The sequence below is a fragment of the Hemiscyllium ocellatum genome, chromosome 15 (assembly GCF_020745735.1).
Source record: "Hemiscyllium ocellatum isolate sHemOce1 chromosome 15, sHemOce1.pat.X.cur, whole genome shotgun sequence".
Lineage (NCBI taxonomy): Eukaryota > Metazoa > Chordata > Chondrichthyes > Orectolobiformes > Hemiscylliidae > Hemiscyllium > Hemiscyllium ocellatum.
In genome coordinates this window covers 35151615-35173669 of record NC_083415.1, presented here as the reverse complement: position 1 = coordinate 35173669, position 22055 = coordinate 35151615, and the positions used below count along the sequence as shown (strand labels likewise).

Genomic DNA, 22055 nt, shown 5'->3' with positions numbered 1-22055 from the left:
TCCTATTCCTGCCCTCACTAGCTCGTAGCACCGGGTGTAATCCAGATATTACTACTCTCAAGGGCCTCCATTTTAAATTTCTGCCTAACTCTCTGTAATCTCCCTTCAGAATCTCCACCTTTTTCCTTCCTATGTCGTTGTTTCCAATGTGGACAATAACCTCTTGCTGGGCCCTCTCCCCCGTGAGAACATTCTGCACCCTCTCTGAGACATCCTTGATGCTGACACCAAGGAAGCACCACGCCATTCTACTTTTTCGCTGCTGGCCACAGAAACGTCGGACTAGAGAATCCCCCTACCACAATTCATCAATGGCACAGTGGTTAGCACTGCTGCCTCACAGCGCCTGTAGACCCGGGTTCAATTCCCGACTCAGGCGACTGACTGTGTGGAGTTTGCACGTTCTCCCCGTGTCTGCGTGGGTTTCCTCCGGGTGCTCTGGTTTCCTCCCACAGTCACAAAGATGTGCGGGTCAGGTGAATTGGCCAAGCTAAATTGCCCGTAGTGTTAGGTAAGGGGTAAATGTAGGGGTATGGGTGGGTTGCGCTTCGGCGGGTCGGTGTGGACTTGTTGGGCCGAAGGGCCTGTTTCCACACTGTAAGTCTAATCTCTTGGACCCCGATGTACCCCTCATTGCATTAGAGCCAGACTCCATACCAGAAACTTGGCTGTTTGTGCTACATTTTCCTGAGAATCCATCACCCCCTACATTTTCCCAAACAGCATACCTGTTTGAAATGGATGTATCCACAAAAGACTCCTGCACTAGCTGTCTACCTCTCTTACCTTTCCTGGAGTTAACCCATCTGAGTGACTGTCTTTGATATCAAGAGTAAAAGGGATCCTTCCATATCTGCCACAAGTTCACCTGTACCTCCACACACATCATCTATTGCATCCGCTGCACCCGATGTGGCCTCCTCTATATTGGTGAGACAGGCCGCTTACTTGCGGAACGCTTCAGAGAACACCTCCGGGCCGCCCGAACCAACCAACCCAATCACCCCGTGGCTCAACACTTTAACTCTCCCTCCCACTCCACCGAGGACATGCAGGTCCTTGGACTCCTCCACCGGCAGAACACAACCACACGACAGCTGGAGGAGGAGCGCCTCATCTTCCGCCTGGGAACCCTCCAACCACAAGGGATGAATTCAGATTTCTCTAGTTTCTTCATTTCCCCTCCCCCCACCTTGTCTCAGTCGGTTCCCTCAACTCAGCACCTCCCTCCTAACCTGCAATCCTCTTCCTGACCTCTCCGCCCCCACCCCACTCCGGCCTATCACCCTCACCTTGACCTCCTTCCACCTATCCCACCTCCATCGCCCCTCCCCCTAGTCCCTCCTCCCTACGTTTTATCTTAGCCTGCTTGGCTCTCTCTCTTATTCCTGATGAAGGGCTTATGCTCGAAACGTTGAATTCTCTATTCCTGAGATGCTGCCTGGCCTGCTGTGCTTTGACCAACAACACATTTGCAGCTTTGATATCAAGAAGTAATTGACTGAGTGTGGACTTAACAAAATTGAAGTCATTGGGAATCAGGATAAGGTTTTCCAGTGGTTGGAATCATGTATAACCCAAAGGGAGATGGTTGCGATTGTTAGACAGTCTGAGGATATCATTGCAGAGTTCCCAAGGGAACATCCCAGACCCAACCATTTTTAGTTGTTTCAGCACTGAGCATACTTCATAAGATCAGAAATGGAGATTTTTATTGTTCAATGAACAATGTTCAGTATCATTCATGACTCCTCAGACATGGAGCCAGTCCTAGCAAGTATCATTCATGCCTCATAAGAACATAGGAGTGAGCGATCATTTTCAAGTAAAAAAATTTCCTCTGCACTTTCACTGGCATCAGCGTTTCACAATCCTCCATCATCAACATCCTGGGGCTCACCATAAATTTATGTATATGTATATGACCACCTGTATATGTAGCCCTATAAAACTTAAGAGGATTTAATGCCTTCTGCCATTTTAAACCATGGCTGATCATTTACATCAACACCATATTCCACTCATATGGTCATAGCTCTGTGGAATCATGTTCAAATAATGATTGAAATCAGTGAGTGGCAAAAATAACCTCTTTTATTCAGCGATCACAGCACAAGTTCAAAATGGCAAAAGAATCCCCAAATACAGGGAAACCTTGATTATCCAAACGACATGGACAGGGAGTAGTTTGTCAGATCATCTAATGCTGGATAACACAGTTTAGCCAAGCATTGGGACCTTGCGATCTTGTTCGGATAACCCGAAATTCGGATAATCAACATTCGGATAATGAAAGTTCCTCTGTACAAGCGTCCCTTTCTTCACAGTTCTCATGTATATTAACATTCCATTACTGTGGTGTTATATTCTTTTATCTACAGTATACAAAGGTTTGAAAGGCTTCTGTCCTGGGAGACAGGAGATGGGTTAAAACGTGTGAAATGCTGGCTGCTACTTCTGATGGGATTAAGATTGTCTGGTCTGTTTGCATAAGTAGGAGGTGTTTGTCTTTTAAATTAGTAAATGTTAGTGAAAATGCTAGGCCTATAAGATCTACATAAATTAGAAATTAACCTGTACTTAATAAAACAATAAAGGACATTGAACTGATTACTGCAGCTGAATTGTGAAATTTATTTACTATTTGCTGGTATGAGTTTCATTCGTTTGTGCAATTTCATAGAAGTGCTGCTTTATCAGTTATATTCTTAAAGGGATAATGGCCCAGCTAAAAGGTATTGAACAGGTACTTACTAATTGGATAATCTGTTCAGAACCAAGAAATGGTTGGTAAGGGCTGATTAATATTGTAATGTTTCATGGAGACTTAATGGGGATGGTGTTGTCATGTATGTTACATTTATTCAGAGGTTAGGCCTAAACACTGTTTGTAGCAAAGGCTGATAAGGCGTGAAAATGCAGTAATGGGTTTGAAAGGGTTGTTCTGATTAGAAAGAGGTGCTTTAATTAGAAAAGGTTGTTTGAATTTGGTCTATCTTATGGTAGTAAAATACACTACAAAACCACAGTTTTATGAATGAATGATAAAAACCGTGTTATAGTAAATAATGTGTTGGTAAAAGGTTATGAATAATTAAACAGGAACCCAATATAAATGAATATAGTTGAGCTGTTGAATGAGTTAGTAAAGCTAATCTAAAACACAAAATCTCACACTCTTGATGTCATTAGTAATTAGAAATCTGCAGTCTGTGTCTTGATTGAGCTTCAACAGCTCTTCGGCATATTTGAGCAGGTTGGGAATTGTGTGGTGAGTTATAAATCTCCTAATTCATGAACGCCTGTGTTCTACTGACAAGGCATAAATCAGGAGTGTTATGGAATAGTCTCCATTGGCCTAGTTGAGTGCAGTTCCAACAATGTTTAAGTGTGATGTCAGACAGGAATAAAAGTAGACCCCTTGATTGGCACTATATCCATCACGTTAAAGGTTCACTCCCTCCATTGCTGGTCTACAGAGACATTTACCACATGTAAAATACATTGCAGCATCTCATCAAGTCTCCATCTATTGTGCCTGCAACACCCAGTACCTCTACGCAGAGAAAAATCAAGGCAGCACACGCAGAGGAACATCCCCACTTGCAAGCTCCCCTCCAAGCTGCACACCATGCTGACTGGAACTATCTCAATAGTTCCTTCATTCTCCCTAGAACTCTCTCCCTATGTGTACCTACACCACATCGACTATAGCAGTTCAACAAAGCATCACCTTCTCAGGGGCTGTTAGAGAAGGGCAATAAATGCTGGCAATACCAGCAAGGTTCACATACCATAAGTAAGTCATTCATTAAAACTAGATTAACTGGTCATTTAAATCAAGGCTGTTGACCAAACCTGTCTCTTCATTATGTCAGCTACAAATATTGGATCAGAATCCCAAAGTATTTTGAAATATTTTGCAATTTTAATTCAAAAATATGTTGTTTTTGAAAGAGAACTGCTCCAGTAAAAAAATCTGCAGCTTTAAATTCAGTTACTGCTGGCTTGTGTGAAGCTCACAGAATGTCACACATGTAAATTGCCAGGGAAACTTCAAACAGGGAAGGACTTAGCAAGAAGAGATAATGAGGAAGCGTGACTATTTTTCTTTTCTCAGCAGAAAACCACCTCTGTCAGATATGTTTCCTTGCCTCCAGAGAAAATATTTAAAAGGCGTTAAAAAGCCAGTTTAAGGTCCAGTAGACTGAATGCTGTCATATGTACTTGTCACGGTTGCTGTAAAGGTCACAATCAATGATGATCTATCCCCTAGTTATCCCTATGTTGTCAGTAAAAACTCTTTGTGTGCTTAAATCAGCTAAAAAAAAAGGACAAAGGAACTTTGATTCCTGATGAAGAGCTTATGCCTGAAACTTGGACTCTCCTGCTCTTCAGATGCTGCCTGACCAGCTGTGCTTTTCCAGCACCACACTCTTCGACAAAGGAACTGCACTCAGACTGTAAAACCAAGAATCTCAAAAAGTAACTGTTAACTACCTCCATCAATATTATGATTAACTTGGTATGGATGCAAAAATTAGATTGAATTCCCTACAGTGTGGAAACAACAGGTCCACATCAACCCTCCGAAGAGTAACCCACCCAAACGCCTTTTCCCTCTGACTAATGCACCGAATTGACAATTTGAGCATGACCAATTCACCTAACTTGCACATCTTTGGACTGTGGGAGGAAACCCACACAGACATAAGGAGAACGTGCAAATTCTACACAGACAGTCATCCGAGATTGGAATCAAACCCGGGACCCTGGTGTTGTGAAGCAACAGTGCTAACTGCTGAACCATCGTGCCACCTTAAAATTAAATTCTCTGCTTTTTTTTCAACGTTCTTTTCCTGAATTCACTTAGATTAGATTACTTGCGGTGTGGAAACAGACCCTTCAGCCCAACAAGTCCACACCAACCCGCCGAAGCGCAACTCACCCATTCCCCTAACACTATGGGCAATTTAGCATGGCCAATTCACCTAATGTGCACATTTTTGGACTGTGGGAGGAAACCGGAGCACCCGGAGGAAACCACACAGACACGGGGAGAATGTGCGAGAATTGAGTCGAGAATTGAACCCGAGTCTCTGGCGCTGTGAGGCAGCAGTGCTAACCACTGTGCCACCATGCTGCCCACTTCTTATTTCCAATCTGTGCATGTGTGTTGTGTTACTAATTCTTTAACATTCAGTAATTAATAAAGTCACTCTTTGTTAATTCAGGAGACCTGGTTAGATTGTTTCCTTTAAAAGTTGAAGTTCATTTGAGTGTGGGAGAAAGTTATCCCAAGGGAATGGATCCTTTTCAAATTAACCTTGTTGCAGACAACCAAGGTGGTAGGTGAATAAAGAAGGGGAGTCAGTTAATCTCTCCTCATGCAGAGGCTTCACAGCTTGGAGTACCCTATCTGCAATAATGGAAAATTGTGTAATCTCACCCAGAGTCTGATTATAACATGAATTATTGACTATACTGTGAATGTTTTTAGTTAGATGCCCTATAGTGTTTAGCACTGCTGTCTCACAGTGCCAGAGTCCCAGGTTCGATTCCAGCCTCAGGCGACTGTCTGTATAGAGTTGGTACATTCTCCCCGTGTCTGCGTGGGTTTTCTCCGTGTGCTCCGGTTTCCTCCTACAGGCCAAAGATGTGCAAGTCAGGTGAATTGACCATGCTAAATTGCCCCAGAGTGTTAGGCGCATTAGTCAGAGGGAAATGCATCTGTGTGGGTTACTCTTTGGCGGGTCAGTGTGGACTGGTCAGGCCGAAAGGTCTGTTTCCACTCTGTAGGGAATCTAATCTAATCTAATCATATGAATATACGTTCTTTCTGTCAGAGCATAACTGGAATTTCTGCATGTGTTTCCCAATAATACCTATCTTGACCAACAGAACAGCATCAGAAACCTCTTGTGGTTTGTTTTTAAGCATCCCCACCGATCTCCTGCTAAAGTTACAATGAGAAATTCTGAGAAACCATGAATATTCTTGACATCTGTTTTTCTGGAAAATCCATATTGTTCTCTCATTTCTGAGAAGTTTTAAGATGTTTAAATAGTAAGGATGTTGACATTGATAGAGTATTTATATTGAGAAGTTGAGTTAACACATAAGTAATAGGAACAGGAATAAAATAGACAGAATTATTTGCATTTCATGGAAACAACATACAGGGAGTCCCCAGTTTACAAATATTCAACTTACAAACTTGCTTATTACAAAGGCAATCCCAACAAGGGTGAAATTTTAAAGAGCCAACAAACACTTCCTTGTACTTACAAATGGTTATTTTCTATTGCCTTGTATTGTGTTCCAACTTGTGTACAAATGGACTTGTGAACTGGCTCAAGAGCAGAATTTTTGCAAGCCAGGGACTGCCCAGTAAATGACTAAATGCAGCTGTTTAGTTAGACTCCTTGTAGCTTTCACAATTGTTCATCAATGTTCCGTGGTAGATTAGAAGAACACATGGAAACTTTCCTATGTCCTATTTGCACAGTAAAAAGAAACACCTTGGGTTTTACTAATGTAAAGATTTTTATTCTGTGATAAATTGAGCTCCTAAACTATATTATTTCCTGTATAGCAAATATGTAGAAACAATCCATAATATGTGGCAGGAAAGAAAATGTGCAAGGATGCTGTAATTGATTCTTTGGAACGTGGTTAACTAATAATTGAGGTCCTGATAGTGAGACTCCCTTTTAGAATTCCTCAGGCTGAAATATAATTTACTCTTACCATTGACAAACCAAAGGAAAAAAACTTGAGCTCTCTTGATCAGTAAGTTTTAAGCCTTAACAATTTCAGATACACCTAATTGAATTGTGTATTGCTAGTCTCAAGGAAAAATAATTACAGGAAAATCGATTTGATGTTTTAATGAAACTTTCAATATATTGCCAGTTCATTGTAAAAATAGAACTGAATAAATGTATAGTCAAAAAGAAGAATAGTCTGGTTTGGTGGAAATCAAGAATAGTTCCAGGGTTACTGTCATGGAAGTTAAATCGACTCGACTCAACTGTTAGCAAGAGCAAAGAAAAGAGCTTTTATTCAGATTCTGCAGAAGCAACCCAATGCATTCGGCCAGATCCTAATGTAAAGGGCACTTGAGCTTAATTCAGATACTTTTGTTATACTATTCTTATCACACTCTCAAGGGCAAAGATTGGGAAAACTCAAGTTGTTATTTTCTCTTCACCTGGTCGTGGGCACAACTGTTCTTATGCTGAATTCGACTGTTGCAAGGTCAAGTTGAATTCAAACAAAGCCAAGCTGTCTCCTGTCTGCAGAACTCAGCAAAGTATTGTTTGCAAAGCTCAGCACATCGTTAAATTCTTTTTCAGATTTCACAGTAAATGTTAAATTTGTTAATTTTCCATACATTTTTCCCCTTTTTGTCATTTTATGACAACAAGGACAACTACAGAAACAAAAAAGTACATTGCTATACATCAGAAAATGCTTAGGGAACACCAGCCCTTTCCTCAGACGCTACCTACCCGTAACACAGCTTTGTGGTGGTATCGTCACTTGCTCTGGTGTGCCCTGTACACAACCCATGTTCACACGTCACACTCATCAACATCATGATAGGGTGGGGTCCACACAATTGGATCTTCCTGCCTTGGGGCCACTGATAATTTTACGATTTGGTAACCTACTGCCCTCATAAGCAAGCAGCGTAGGCAGGTACACAAGCAGGGTCCTATACAAAGCGCTACTAGTAGGATGTATCGGATCCAATACCCCCATCCTCCACAAAGGGAGGTGAGCCATCGGAATCAGGACTCATCTGCTGGGGAAGGTGGTCATACCGCTGCCTTCATGTAATTTATTACACAAGTGATATTCTGGGACTCATCAGGAATATTAAAACAGCATGAGGTACCTAACATTTTGCAGATGCCCCCTCTCTCAGCCGTCAGTATGTCTAGCACTAATCGATTTTGTACCACTGCTTCCCTAACTGCTGTTAACTCAGTGTTAATGAGTGCTAGGCCTTCTTCCATCTCATTTGCTAACAGTAATACACTATATGCAAGGCCATTAATCTTGTTTATCACCACCATTTTCCCTGCTCCCAAGAGAATGGACCACCCAATATTCACTTAGAAAAGATCTACAAGGATGTTGCCAGGGTTGGAGGATTTGACTAAAAGGAGAGTTTGAATAGCCTGGGTCTGTTTTCCCTGGAGCATCGGAGGCTGAGGGGTGAACTTATAGAGGTTTATAAAATCATGAGGGGCATGGATAGGATAAATAGACAAAGTTTTTTCCCTGATTAGAGTGGTGCTGGAAAAGCACAGCAGTTCAGGCAGCATCCGAGGGGCAGGAAAATCGACATTTCAGGCAAAAGCCTTTCATCAGGAAACGTCGATTTTCCTGCTCCTCGGATGCTGCCTGAACTGCTGGGCTTTTCCAACACCACTCTAATCTAGAATTCGTTTTCCAGCATCTGCAGTCCTTGTTTTTACCTAAAGTCTTTTCCCTGGGGTGGGGGAGTCCAAACTAGAGGGCATAGGTTTAGGTTGAGAGGGGAAAGATATAAAAGAGACCTAAGGGCAACTTTTTCACTCAGAGACTGGTACGTGTACGGAATGAGCTGCCAGAGGGAGTGTTGGAGGCTGATACAATTGCAATATTTAAAAGACACCTGGATGTGTATATGAGTAGGACGGATTTGGAGGGATATGGGCCAGGTGCTGGCAAGTGGGACTAATTGGGTTGGGATACCTGGTCAGCATGGACGAGTTAATCGAAAGATTTGTTTCCGTGCTGTACATCTCTATGACTCTATGACTCTATGAGTTTGTGAATGAATGAAACATTTATAATATGATTTAATTTACTCTGCAATTTGAAAGGGAGACGTATTACAGCTGAATAAAGGCAAGTATAGAGGCATGAGTGAAGAACTGAGTAGAATAATCTGGGAGAGGAGCCTAGCAGGAAAGACAATGGAACAACAATGGCAGGAGTTTCTGGGAATAATTCAGGAGATACAGAAGAGATTTATCCCGAGGAAAAAGAAACATAGTACAAGGAGGATGTGGCAACCTTGGCAGATTAGCAAAGTTAGGGATAGCATGAAAGCAAAAGAAAATGCATATAATGTAGCAAAGGGCAGTTAGAAACCAGAGGATTGAGAAGTGTACAAAGACAAACAGAGGGCAACAAAAAAAGAAATAAAGAGGGAGAAGATTAAATATGAGGGTAAGCTAGCCAGTAATATAAAGGAAGACTGTAAGAGTTTCTTTAGATATACTGAAGAGAAGCAAAAGTGGATATTGGGCCGCAGAAAAATGACACAGGAGAGATAATAGTGGGGATCAAGGAAATGGCTGAGGAACTGAATAATTACTTTGCATCAGTCTTCACAGTGGAATTCATGAGTGATAGCCCAAGCATTCAAGAGAGTTAGGGGGCAGAGCTGAGTATGGTGACCATCACCAAGGAGAAGGTGCTAGGAAAACTGAATGGCCTGAAGGTGGATAATTCACCTGCATCAGATGGACCACACCCCCAGAGTTCTAAAGGAGATAACTGAAGAGAATAATTGAGGCACTAGTGGCGATCTTTCAAGAATCGCTGGAGTCAGGGAGGGTCCCAGAGGACTGGAAAATCGCTAACATGACTCCCCTGTTTTAAAAGGAGGTCAGGCAGAAGATGGAAAATTACAGGCTGATTAACGTAACCTCAGTCATGGGTAAGATATTGGAATCCATTGTGAAGGATAAGATTTCTGAATACTTGGAATTGTATGGTAAAATAGGACAAAGTCAGCATGAGTCCACCAAGGGGAGGTCATGCCTGGCAAATCTTCTAGAATTCTTTGAGGAAGTAACGAGCAGGTTAGACCAAGGAGAGTCAATGGATGTTATCTACCTGTACTTTAAGAAGGCCTTTGACAAGGTATTGCACAGGAGGCTACAGAGTAGGATAAGCGTCCATGGTGATTGAGGCAAGGTGCTAGCATGGATAGAAACTTGGCTGTCTGGCAGAAAGCAGAGAGTGGAAAAAAAAGGGTCTTTCTCAGGATACAACCGGTGACAAGTGATGTTTCGTAAGGCTCAGTGTTGGGACCACAACCTTTTACTTTATACATTAACGATCTAGATGAAGGAACTGGTCAGCATGGTGGCTCAGTGGTCAGCACAGCTGCCTCACAGCGCCAGGAGTTCAATTCCTGCCTTGGGTAACTGTCTGTGTAGAGTTTGCACATTCTCCCCGTGTCTGCATGGATTTCCTCCAGGTGCTCCGGTTTCCTCCCACAGTCCAAAGATGTGCAGGTTAGGTGAATTGGCCCATGCTAAATTCCTGCAGTGTTAGGTGCACTTGTCAGGGGTAAATAGACCGAAGGGCCTGTTTCCACACTGTAGGAAATCTAAACTGAGGACATTCTGGCAAAGTTTGAAGATGATACAAAGATACGTAGAGGGACAAGTAGTATTGAGGAGGCAGGGATACTGCAGAAGGATTTAGACAGGTGAGGTGAGTGAGCAAAGAAGTGGCAGATGGAGTACTTTCATTGGAAAGTATGAGGTCATGCACTTTGGTAGGAAGAACAGATGCATAGATTATTTTCTAAATGGGGAGAAAATTCAGAAATCTGAAGTGCAAAGACACTTGGGAGTTCTAGTGCAGGACTCTTTCGAGGTAAACTTGCAGGTTGAGTCAGTAGTCAGGAAGGCAAATGCAATGATAACATTTATTTTGAGAGGACTTGAATATAAAAGCAGGGACGTACCTCTGAGGCTCTATCAGGCTCCGGTCAGATCACATTTGGAGTATTGTGGGCAGTTTTGGGCCTCATTATCTCAGGAAGAATGTCCTGGCCCTGGAGGGTGTTCTGCGGAGATTCATGGGAATGGTCCCAGGAATGAAAAGCTTAACATATGAGTAAGGTTTGATGATGCTGGGTTTATACTGGATGGAGTTTAGATGGATGAGGGGAAATCTAATTGAAACTTACAGAATACTGAATGGCCCGGACAGAGCAGATGTTGGGAAATGCTTCCATTTTCAGGACGAGGACCTGAGGGCACTGCTTTAGAGTAAAGAGAAGAGCTTTTAGACTGGAGATAAGGAGAAATATCTTCAGCCAGAAAGTGGCGAATTAATGGAATTCTTCATTACAGAAAGCTGTGGAGACCAGATCGTTGAGTATATTTAAGACTGAGATAGATAAGTTCTTGATTGTCCAGGGTTATGTGGAGAAACCCGGAGAATGATGTTGAGAAACTTATCAGCCATGATTGAAGGTGGAGCAGACTCGATAGGCTGAATGGCCTGACTTCTGTTCCTATGTCTTCTGATATGATGAAGCGAATGCAAGTCCTTGACATAACCAAATATGGCTGGACCTCAGATGTATTATGACAAATGCTTGCAGTGATGTTTTGAGGCTGAGGTGAAAGACCTCTAACAACCTCATTATCTTTCTTTGTGCAAAGTGGAAAGTTTTCATTGCTTTTGATTGACCTAAATTTTTCTTCAGGTCCTTTATACCATATTCAATCAAAAGTTTAACCCATGCTAGGCTTGCAATGCATATGAACCAAAATACAACAATGAAGTTTGATCCTAAGCAGCAGATCTGTAAAGGAAATGTTAGAAATGCTTAGAACAGCAGGATAATAGTTAAGGGGAAGAACAGATAAGAAGCTGAAAGTGGCACAAAGAAAATTAATATACCAAATCATATCAAAGCCAGTGGGAGGATCAAAAAGTACAAAAATAAATAAAAGTTGTGAGTGCGAATGGAAGTTAGCATCCTTACTAACAAAGTAACTATATGAACGGCATTGGGAGTTACAAACTTGCACAGAAACACAAACCATAAAAGTTACTTGAAGTACTTCGACACCATACCTGAGGAAGGACATATTGGCCTTACAAAGAGCACAACATAGGTTTACCAGAATGATACTTGATCTTCAGGGGTTTAAGTTATAAAGAGAGAGAGATTGTACAAATTAGGCTCAATTACTCCAGAATTTATAAGGTAAAGGGGTGATCTGATTGATGTCTTCAAGATGTTGATGGGAAAAGACAGGGTAGCTAAGCTATTTCCACTGGCTGGGGGTTCCAGAACTGGGAGGCATAGTCTTAAAGAATTAGGGCCAGGCTGTTGAGGAGAGATGATCGGAAGCAATTCTAAACACAAAAGGTGGTAAAGGTTTGGAATCTCCGACAAATGGCAGTTGATGCTGGATCAATTGTTAATTTTAAATCTGAGAGATTTTTTTTGTTAAGCAGAAGTATTAGGGGATAAGAGTCAAAGGCAAGTACATATAATTAGGCCACATGATCTTCTTTAATGTCAAAAAAAGCCTGTTTCTGTTCCTATGTGATCACCAACTTTGGACACTGTTTAACAAAAAGTAAATTTGGCTGTTTTGTCAACATGAACTGTTTCATTACCTACTTTTCAAATTAAAAAAACCCTGTAAACTGCATACAAATTAAATCACAGGGATATACCTTATATACTTGAGTAATAGTCATTTTTTGACTACCTTTTAAGGTTAGGTTTATGGGATCCACTATTACATGGATACTACTTTTGAAGGGCTGAAATTCATGCCCGTCAAAATTCATACCCTACCATTAGCAGAAACCCAATTGATCTCTAAACGAATAAAGAAAAATAAATGAATTATGGTAATTCTGAAAACCTGGAGTGGAACACAATAGCTAGCGGACTGAAAGACTGGGAGCGAAGTGGAACAACCGACATTCTGGAAAGCTGGAGCAGGATGTGAAGGCCAGCGCATTGACTCAAGAATGGTGATCTGTTGTCTGTGAGGAACTAGGGTAGACCTTCACACAAGATACATGGAAAATTCCAGGTTATTTGGCCAAAAATAGGGGTCGACTTTTACATGGGATCGACTGTCACTTGAGTGTATACGGTAGAAAAGATGATGATAATATCCATTAGATTCTGTGAATGATCCTTTTGTCAGAAAATGCATAGAATCTTCATCCTTTTTTCTGCATTGAATTTTTGACAGTTTTTCCAGAGGATCTGTCAACAAAGATTTCTACAAACTTCACTGTGCATATCTGTTTATCACCGTTGGCATCAGACATGCAGTAAAAAAAACAATAAATTAAACCTTTCCTGTCAAAAGATGTAACAACAAACTTCTTTTGATTTATTTTTAGGGTAATGTTGGGCCTGCAGCGTTTTGGCTGTTATTGTTCCTGCTGAAACATCCTGAAGCTATGTCTGCAGTCCAAGAAGAAGTCAAGAAGATCTACTTCAATTGTGTAATGTCTACTATTAGTCAGGAAGTTCTTGATAATACTCCAATTTTTGGTAAATTGATTACTTAAAAATATGGCTTTATATATTTCATAATTATCAAAAGTGAATAACCAATTATTACTACAGTATTTGAAAATAATGTGATTAGCTCCTAACAAAATTGCAATTCTCGGACCCACATGTCAATTTTTATTTGAATATCTTGAATCTTTGATTTGGAATTAGCAGATTTTCAGTTTTGTTCTAGATTTATTTCCTGACATTATAAGTATTTTTCCTGCATAAGTATATTGACTTTTCCATATTCCCTTATTGGAATATATTTTTATCAGTGTGCAATGTTAAGGATCTAGCAAGTCAACATTAGCCATTACTGTTAGAAACATGGCACCCACATATTGGAAGCATTGGTACAAGTATTGTACATAGATCAACATAAAAATGATTATTGTGTAAATAATATCTGGCCAATAGTAATTAATTTTGATTATGTTGCGCTCCTCATTTAAAATTAATACACTCGAACTATATTGGGACCTGAGGACTGGGTGACTGAATGACCTCATTCACAATCCTTTCACTGTATCATTTGGTTTTGAAGCTTGTCATGATTATTGGATGGAATAATTCTCTTTGTTGTAATTGAAAGGATCCTACTTAAACAGTTTAAGTGTGTGAGCAACAAATGGCAGATGGATATAAAATGTTGAAATGTGAGGTGGTTTACAACTTAGTAAACAACTTTGGCAGTAAGAACAGAAAATCCAAATGTTCAAAATGTTTTCAAAAAAGGTTTTAACCTATGCCTTTTTTGCTCATTAATGCAAGAAAAGCAGGAAGTTAGAATTCAGGCACAGCAAGCAATTAGGAAGATGAATTACATGTAGGTCATTTTTGCAAAGAGATTGGAACGTAAAAATTCCAAAAGAATACCTCTAATTTTATATGGATTTCCATAAGACCACATCTGGAGTATTGTCAGTAGTTTTGGTTTCCCCAAACCAAGGAAGGATAAAGTTGCTTTGAAGGCAGTGCAACTGAGGTTCACTAGGATGTCCCTGATATGAGAAGTTGTTCGATGATGATGGGCTGAGTGAAGTGCATCTGTATTCTCTGGACATCAGAAGAATAAGCATGATCTAACTAAAATATATAAAACTTTGAAAAGACTTGACAGGCAAAAACTAAAAGGTTGTTTCCCCTTGTTAGGGAATCTAGAACACAGAAGCACAGTTCTCAGGATAAGTTGTCAGTCATTTATAACTGAGAGTATGAGAAATCACATGGTTCAGAGTTTTATGAATTGTTCTATTCTCAACCCCAGAAGATTTTGAATGCTTGATCACTGATTATATTAAAGACTGGGACAGATCTTTGGTCAGTCAGAGAATTAAAGAAATGTGCTACTGAATTGCTGTTATTCTCAACCCCAGAAGATTTTGAATGCTTGATCATTGATTATATTAAAGGCTGAGACAGATCTTTGATCAGTCAGAGAATTAAAGGAATGTGTGGAGCAGACAGTTAAGTGAACTTTAAGCATGATCACATTGAATTGGGGAGCAGGTTCAAGGATCCATATATTCTACTCTTCCTGCTATTAAGCTGTCTTAAATTTACATTGAATATGTTCCAGCAGTCACTAGTCAACTACTTTCTGGGCTGAAAATGTGTTGCTGGTTAAAGCACAGAAGGTTAGGCAGCATCTCAGGAATAGGGAATTCGACGTTTCGAGCAAAAGGGCTTATGCTCAAAACGTCGAATTCCCTATTCCTGAGATGCTGCCTAACCTGCTGTGCTTTAACCAGCAACACATTTTCAGCTGTGATCTCCAGCATCTGCAGACCTCATTTTTTACTCGAACTACTTTCTGGGATCAACATAATTTATACGATGTGGAAAGTAAAGTTTGACAATTTTAAGGAGTCAGTAAAAGAGGAAAAAGTGTGGTAAAGACGGTGTATTGGAAAAGCCAGATAGCTAACATGAAAGGGAAATCTTTGTGAAGATATACAAATGGTAAAAGGAAAATAAGAAGAGGGTGAATTAGGGAGATGCACATGGAGACAGAGCACTTGGCTAAGGTATTGAATGAATACTTTGACCAAAGGAAAACGTGCTACCAAAATCATAGTGAGTTGATTTATTGGGCAAGTTAATAATTAAGAAGTAGGATTTATGAGAAAGGTTGACTATACTTACGGTTGATAAGTCACCTACTCAGGATGGGTTACATCTGAAGATGTGGAAGGAAGTAAGGTTCAGAAATAATATTCATAATTTTCCTCAATTTAATGGATTGTGCAAAAAAAAGGAGTAAATAGAAACCTAAAAGCTACAGGCCCATCAATCTAATTTTGATGATGGGAAAGCTTCAGATAAAATTGTCCAGGACAAAATTAATAGTCATTTAGAGTCATGGAGATGTACAGCATAGAAACAGACCCTTCAGACCAACTCATCTATGCTGACCAGGTATTCTAAATTAATTTAGGCCCATTTGCCAGCATTTGGCCCATTACTCTCCCAACTCTTCCTATTCATATACCCATCCAGAGGCCTTTTAAATGTTAAAAATCACACAACACCAGGTTATAGTCTAACGGGTTTATTTGGAAGCATTAACTTTCAGAGCTACTGCTTCCAAATAAACCTGTTGGGTTAAAATCTGGTGTTGTGTGATTTTTAAACTTTGTCTACCCCAGTCCAACACCAGCACCTCCAAATCATGACTTTTAAATGTTGCAATTGTACTACTTCCTCTGACAGCTCATTCCACACATACACCGACCTCTGCGTGCAAAAGTTGCCTCTTAGGTCCTTTATAATATTTCCCCTCTAATCTTAAACCTATGCCTCTAATTTTGGACTCCCCCAGCAAAGGAGAAAGATCATGTCTACTTACCCTATCCATGCTTGTCATGATTTTATAACATCCATCAGGTCACCCCTCAGCCTCTGATGCTCCAAGGAAAATAGTCCCAGTCTATTCAGCTTTCTCTAAAACTCTGACCATCCAACCCTGGCAACCTCCTTGTAAATCTTTTCTGAACTCTTTCACAGCATACTTCCTGAAGCAGGGAGACCAGGACTGCATGCAGCATTCCAAAAGTGGCTATACAGGACATACCAATGTCCTGTATAGCCACAACATGACCTCCCAACTCCTACACTCAATGAACTGTCCAATAAAGGAAAGCCTACCAAATACCTTCTTCACTATCCTGTTCACCTGGGATTCCACTTTCCAGGAACTATGAACCTGCACTCCGAGGTCACTTCACTGTCTCCAAGAAAATAGGGAATGTCAAGGTCACAGGCAGGACTTAGGATTTAGAACTTCCTCCAATATTTACACCATATCAGAAGGGCTCTGTATTGTGGCAAGGAATGGAGCTACAGAGTATAAAGCAAGGAAGCTAGGATTAAAGTACATTCATCAACACTGGAATATTTAGCACAGCTCTTTGCATCACAACGGAGCAAATTGCAAAAGTATTAGACAAAGTCAAGAAAACATTTACAAGAATGGTCCCAGGGACAAGGAAATTCACCAAATGGGGGGAGGGTGGGGTTGGAGATTCTGGGATTGTTCTTGTTCGAGGAGAGAAAGCTGAAAGGAGATTTAATAGAGATGTTCAAAACATTGAGAAGATTATGTAGATAGCAAATAACTGTCTAAATTTGTGAAATAATTGATATTTCATGATAGTGTAAAAATGACAAAAATGACACCCTTCTGTTTTATCAGCATCAAAATTATTTTCCACTGAAAGATTTAACAGAAAAGTATGGGCAATCTCAATGGATTAATTAATTTAGTTTCTGAAAATATGATGACATTCCTTCCCTTTTCTTAACAGATAGTCTTTTAAATGAGACTCTCCGGCTGACAGCAGCACCATTTATTACTCGAGAAATTCTTCAGAATATGTCACTGCAGCTTGCAGATGGCAGAAAGTATCACCTCCGCAAGGGAGACAGACTCGTTCTCTTTCCTTATTTAAGTCCCCAGATGGACCCAGAAATCTATGAAGATTCTGAGGTAAGTTAGTTTCATTTGATGACATGTTTCATAAATAGTCGAGAAACTACTCAAAATTCAACATTCAAATTACATACTAAACTAAATTATATTTTTAAAACTTGGCTTGGGCTTTGTTTTTAAAGTATCATGTTGGTTCAGTTGCTACAGAAAGCCTTTGGTTCGAATTGCACTTCAGGAGTACTTCAAAATCTAGGCTAATATCCAATACAATACTGAGGTGATATTGCACTATGAAAGGTGCAAGGTATGCTGTGGAGAAGGTTTTTAGATTGATTTAGCTTCTGGCTGGAAATCACAATGATCATCCTATTTGATCAAACTGGTGGCATCAAATTTAACCTCGCGATCATATCAGACTTTGTTCCCATGTTATTGGGAAAGCCTGCCAACCTTCTAAACATCAGGCTTCATGTAATGAAAAACAGAGGCATGGGTCATACAGGGACAGGAGATCCTATAATAATAACAGGAAACTGTTAACTCATGGTGGGGACAGTGGGACATGCCTAAATATTCCTTGTTTGATTTGACAATTATTCCTGATCACATAGGAGAAAGTAAAAAGTCCTCTCTCTTTATATGTCTAACATGCTTTGAATTGACAGGGAGAAAAAGCAGAAACCTCAATTAAAACTGTAGTTGACACTTGTGAAATCCATCTGCATTTTAATGAAGGGTTTTCCTGAGTTTAATAATTGCCTTTCATGTCTGCTCAAAGGAACAGGTTAAAATAGGGTTGTTGAGAAAAGAGTTGAATAAGTCATCTGGTGTATTTTAATGATTTACCCACCTTGTTTCTGCCAGAAGTGTGGGTTTAAAAATCTTTCATCTTGGGATTATTCTCCTGGATTATTCTGATATCAGATGGTATGACCAAGGAGAATACCAGTGGTTAAACATTTCTAAGGATTTGCTCCTGAGATTAACAATACTGGCAATGCCACATCTGTAATTCCCATGAGAAAGAGGTGATGCTTTCTCCTTGAATTGCAGTAAACATTTTCATGATGGTGCATTCAATATGGTGGCAGGTAAGGAAGTCCAGAGTATTGGCTCAGCAGTGATGAGGGAACAGAGATATGTGTCTAAGTCACTTCAAGGTGATTGCTCCCCCCCACTCCACCCTTTCCCTCTAAGAGTCCATTCATTCTCAGTGGTAAATATTTCAGAACAGCACTGCCATAGTAAACCGTGCATCCTGAAGATCACAATATGCCCTTATTTTCTTTAACTGGCATATCAACTGAGAGCAAATCAGATTCAGACTTTACAAGGACAGCATCATATTCTCACTGAAATCATTCATTGTACTGTAATTAGTACGGCTATTTTTGGCATATTTACTGATGTCACTCCATCTCGGTGTCTCCTTTAGCTGTGAGGGCAGTCTCCGAATGAGCAATGGTCTCTTACAGCATTTGCTGACTAAAGAGATGGCCTTCAGAAAGAATGGCATTGCGTCAGAGTTTTTCTCATAATTGCTTAATTTTTTGATTTATAACAAAGATGACAGGAACCCAACTCGGTGACAGCTGTGACTAAACTACTTAGCAAATAATACTAAATGATTAATGCCAAAAGTATTGCAGTAACCCAATTGTAGTGACTAAGATTAGAAATGTGCCTCAGCAATAAAATGTATTACTGACCCTGTCAAAGATTGCTAGTCAAATAGCGAAAACAAAAATGTAAAGATAGATGGGTATTGAGACAACAGCTTTAGCTTGCTATGTGGCTTCATCTATAACCAAGAAGACCTTGGCTGAAAGAATTTTAAAGCCAGTTTAAATATAAATTTGTTGAATATTTGGTAAAAGCCATAACTGATTCTGCAACAGTATGTCTTATGAAAAATAGACAAGATTAAGATATAGCTAAATCTGTTAACCACCATGAGTTTCAAAAATGATAGAAATCATATTGCTGTAAAGAACATTGCATAAAATCAGAAGGTTACAGATCTGGAAATAATCGTTAACACTCTATCAGGAATATTCCAAAATTCAAAAAATATTATTTACATTTTTTTTAGTTTCCAGAAAGTACTTTATTCATAAAAAAAATTTGTATACATAGTAATTAAAGAAGTTTGATTCTGTACACATTCTTTACTTTTGTAGAACAAACAAACCCAAAGCATTTCTTACTTATACAAGACCACACTTACATACATTTGTGGCATTGGGAGGGTCTGATAACTGAATGGATATACTTAGGCAGAAAGACCCACTGCTTGCTATCTCTCTTGACTTTCAACCATTTCGCTAAGTAAATATTTAGTCAGTGCCTTCCTTACAAACACTAATAGCCTTTGAAATAGGGAAACATTTAGGAGATCACTAGCAAGCCTGACCGAGGAGGTGGCCTACGAGAGGCAAGTGGCCTTAGAAAGCGAAAGCCTATGTGAGTTTGTGTACATTCTTGAGCCATTAATGAATCTGGGTGTGTTCAAAGATATTGACATTTAAATTGATCATTAATCAGCCAGTTGCCAGCAAGCTGGTTCCCCACGTCAGTCCATTCCGTGTATTGGTTAAATGTCTACCAGGTTATTTATGGCGGCCCATTCTGACAGAGTCCATTAAATTCAGCCATGGCACTGGCATAACCATGGTTTTATTTATTGGACTAACCAAACACAACAGAAGTTTATCTTCATCTACCCTGTCTTTTCCTGGTAATATCTTGAAGACTTCAATCACATTGCCTCTTAATCTTCTAAATTCAAACGAAAATATGGCTAATTTGTGTATTCTCTCTTCATAATTTAACCTTGAAGTCCAGGTTTCATTCTTGTAATATTACGTTGTACAACCTCCAAGGCCAATATATTCTTTCTCAGGTGAGATGCCCAGATTAGCTCACAGTGCACCAAGTTGGGTCTAACCAGGCCTTTGTATAACTGCATCCTTGTAATCCAGTCCTCTAAATATTAAGGCCAGCATTCCATTAGCTTTCTTGACTATTTTCAGCATTTCTTTGTGTCAGTTTAAAGATGTGTGCACCGGAACCCCCAAGTCTCTTTGGACATCCACTGCATTTAAATTCATACCATTTGGAATGTACCTTGGTTGCAAAATAGTCTAACAGGGGTCTTCTCTTTGTTGAGTTTTTGTTTTTCCAATCATCAGACATTATTTCAAAATCTGGCAATTCATGGAAGACAGGAACTTGATCTTTTTGAGTGGCCATGTATAATGTTGCTTCAGGCCGAAGTCATGTTTACTTCTCCGTGCCCCTTGTGTCCCTGAGTGCAGTTCTTCAGTGCGTATGCATGACTTGGTAGTGGACAGAAGGGATAATATCTAACAGTATCAAAACCAAAAGAGGGAACCTTTCATCACAGATGTGGGAAATGAAAGTTTTAGCTACCTTTATAACAGGGTCACTGATGCAATAGCTTTTAACCAACAGTCAATTCATCTTTGTGAGGGAATTATGTTACTCTGCAAGATACTGTATATGGATTTAACTATGACATTTTCTCTATGACCTTACAGAATTTTAAGTATGATCGATTTTTGAACCCAGATGGAACAAAGAAAACAGATTTCTTCAAGGGTGGAAAACAGTTGAAGTACTACAACATGCCTTGGGGTGCAGGAACCAATGTTTGTATTGGACAATCTTTAGCAACAAATAGCTTAAAAGTGTAAGTATCTTTTAGATTCATTGTCCATAGTGTACAATATATTCCTGTAAACAGCAAGTATTTCCAGATATTATGCCTTACAATGTTGAAACAGCATGAGCTCACAAAAAAATGAATGTATCTTGATGACAGGAAATCTAGCAAAGCCATCAAACTGGAATACATTGCTGCTATCTTGTTATGTTGCCAAACTTGATGAATGCATGTCCATATTGCAGAGCTCCTCTTATGGTTGTAGCATGACAGCTCACTCAGGGAGCTCAGTTGCTATGGTAATATGCATGTTTACATTGATATTACAATAGACAATAGGTGCAGGAGTAGGCCATTCTGCCCTTCGAGCCTGCACCACCATTCAATATGATCATGGCTGATCATCCTTAATCAGTATCCTATTCCTGCCTTATCTCCATAACCCTTGATTCCACTACCCTTGAGAGATCTATCCAACTCTTTCTTAAATGAATCCAGAGACTGGGCCTCCACTGCCCTCTGGGGCAGAGCATTCCACACAGCCACCACTCTCTGGGTGAAGACGTTTCTCCTCGTCTCTGTCCTAAATGGCCTACCCCGTATTTTTAAGCTGTGTCCTCTGGTTCGGCACTCACCCATCAGCAGAAACATGCTTCCTGTCGCCAGAGTGTCCAATCCTTTAATAATCTTATATGTCTCAATCAGAACTCAAGGGTATACAAGCCCAATCGCTCCAGTCTTTCAGCGTAAGGTAGTCCCGCCATTCCAGGAATTGACCTCGTGAACCCACGCTGCACTACCTCAATAGCCAGAATGTCTTTCCTCAAATTTGGAGACCAGAACTGCACACAGTACTCCAGATGTGGTCTCACCAGGGCCCTGTACAGCTGCAGAAGAACCTCTTTGCTTCTATACTCAATCCCTCTTGTTATAAAGGCTAGCATGCTATTAGCCTTCTTCACTACCTGCAGTACCTGCATGCTTACCTTCATTGACTGGTGTGCAAGAACACCCAGATCTCTCTGTACTGCTCCTTTACCTAAATTGATTCCATTTAGGTAGTAATCTGCCTTCCTGTTCTTGCCACCAAAGTG

General features: G+C 40.1%; 1 protein-coding gene across 1 annotated transcript in view; it reads left to right on the top strand.

Moving 5' to 3' along the window:
- ptgis (prostaglandin I2 (prostacyclin) synthase) overlaps positions 1-22055 on the top strand; it is a 92096-nt gene that overhangs the window by 59081 nt on the left and 10960 nt on the right. The window contains exons 7-9 of the mRNA XM_060836361.1: positions 13186-13339; positions 17152-17333; positions 20837-20988. Coding sequence (XP_060692344.1) covers positions 13186-13339; positions 17152-17333; positions 20837-20988 — 488 coding nt within the window. The remainder of the gene's footprint in view (positions 1-13185; positions 13340-17151; positions 17334-20836; positions 20989-22055) is intronic.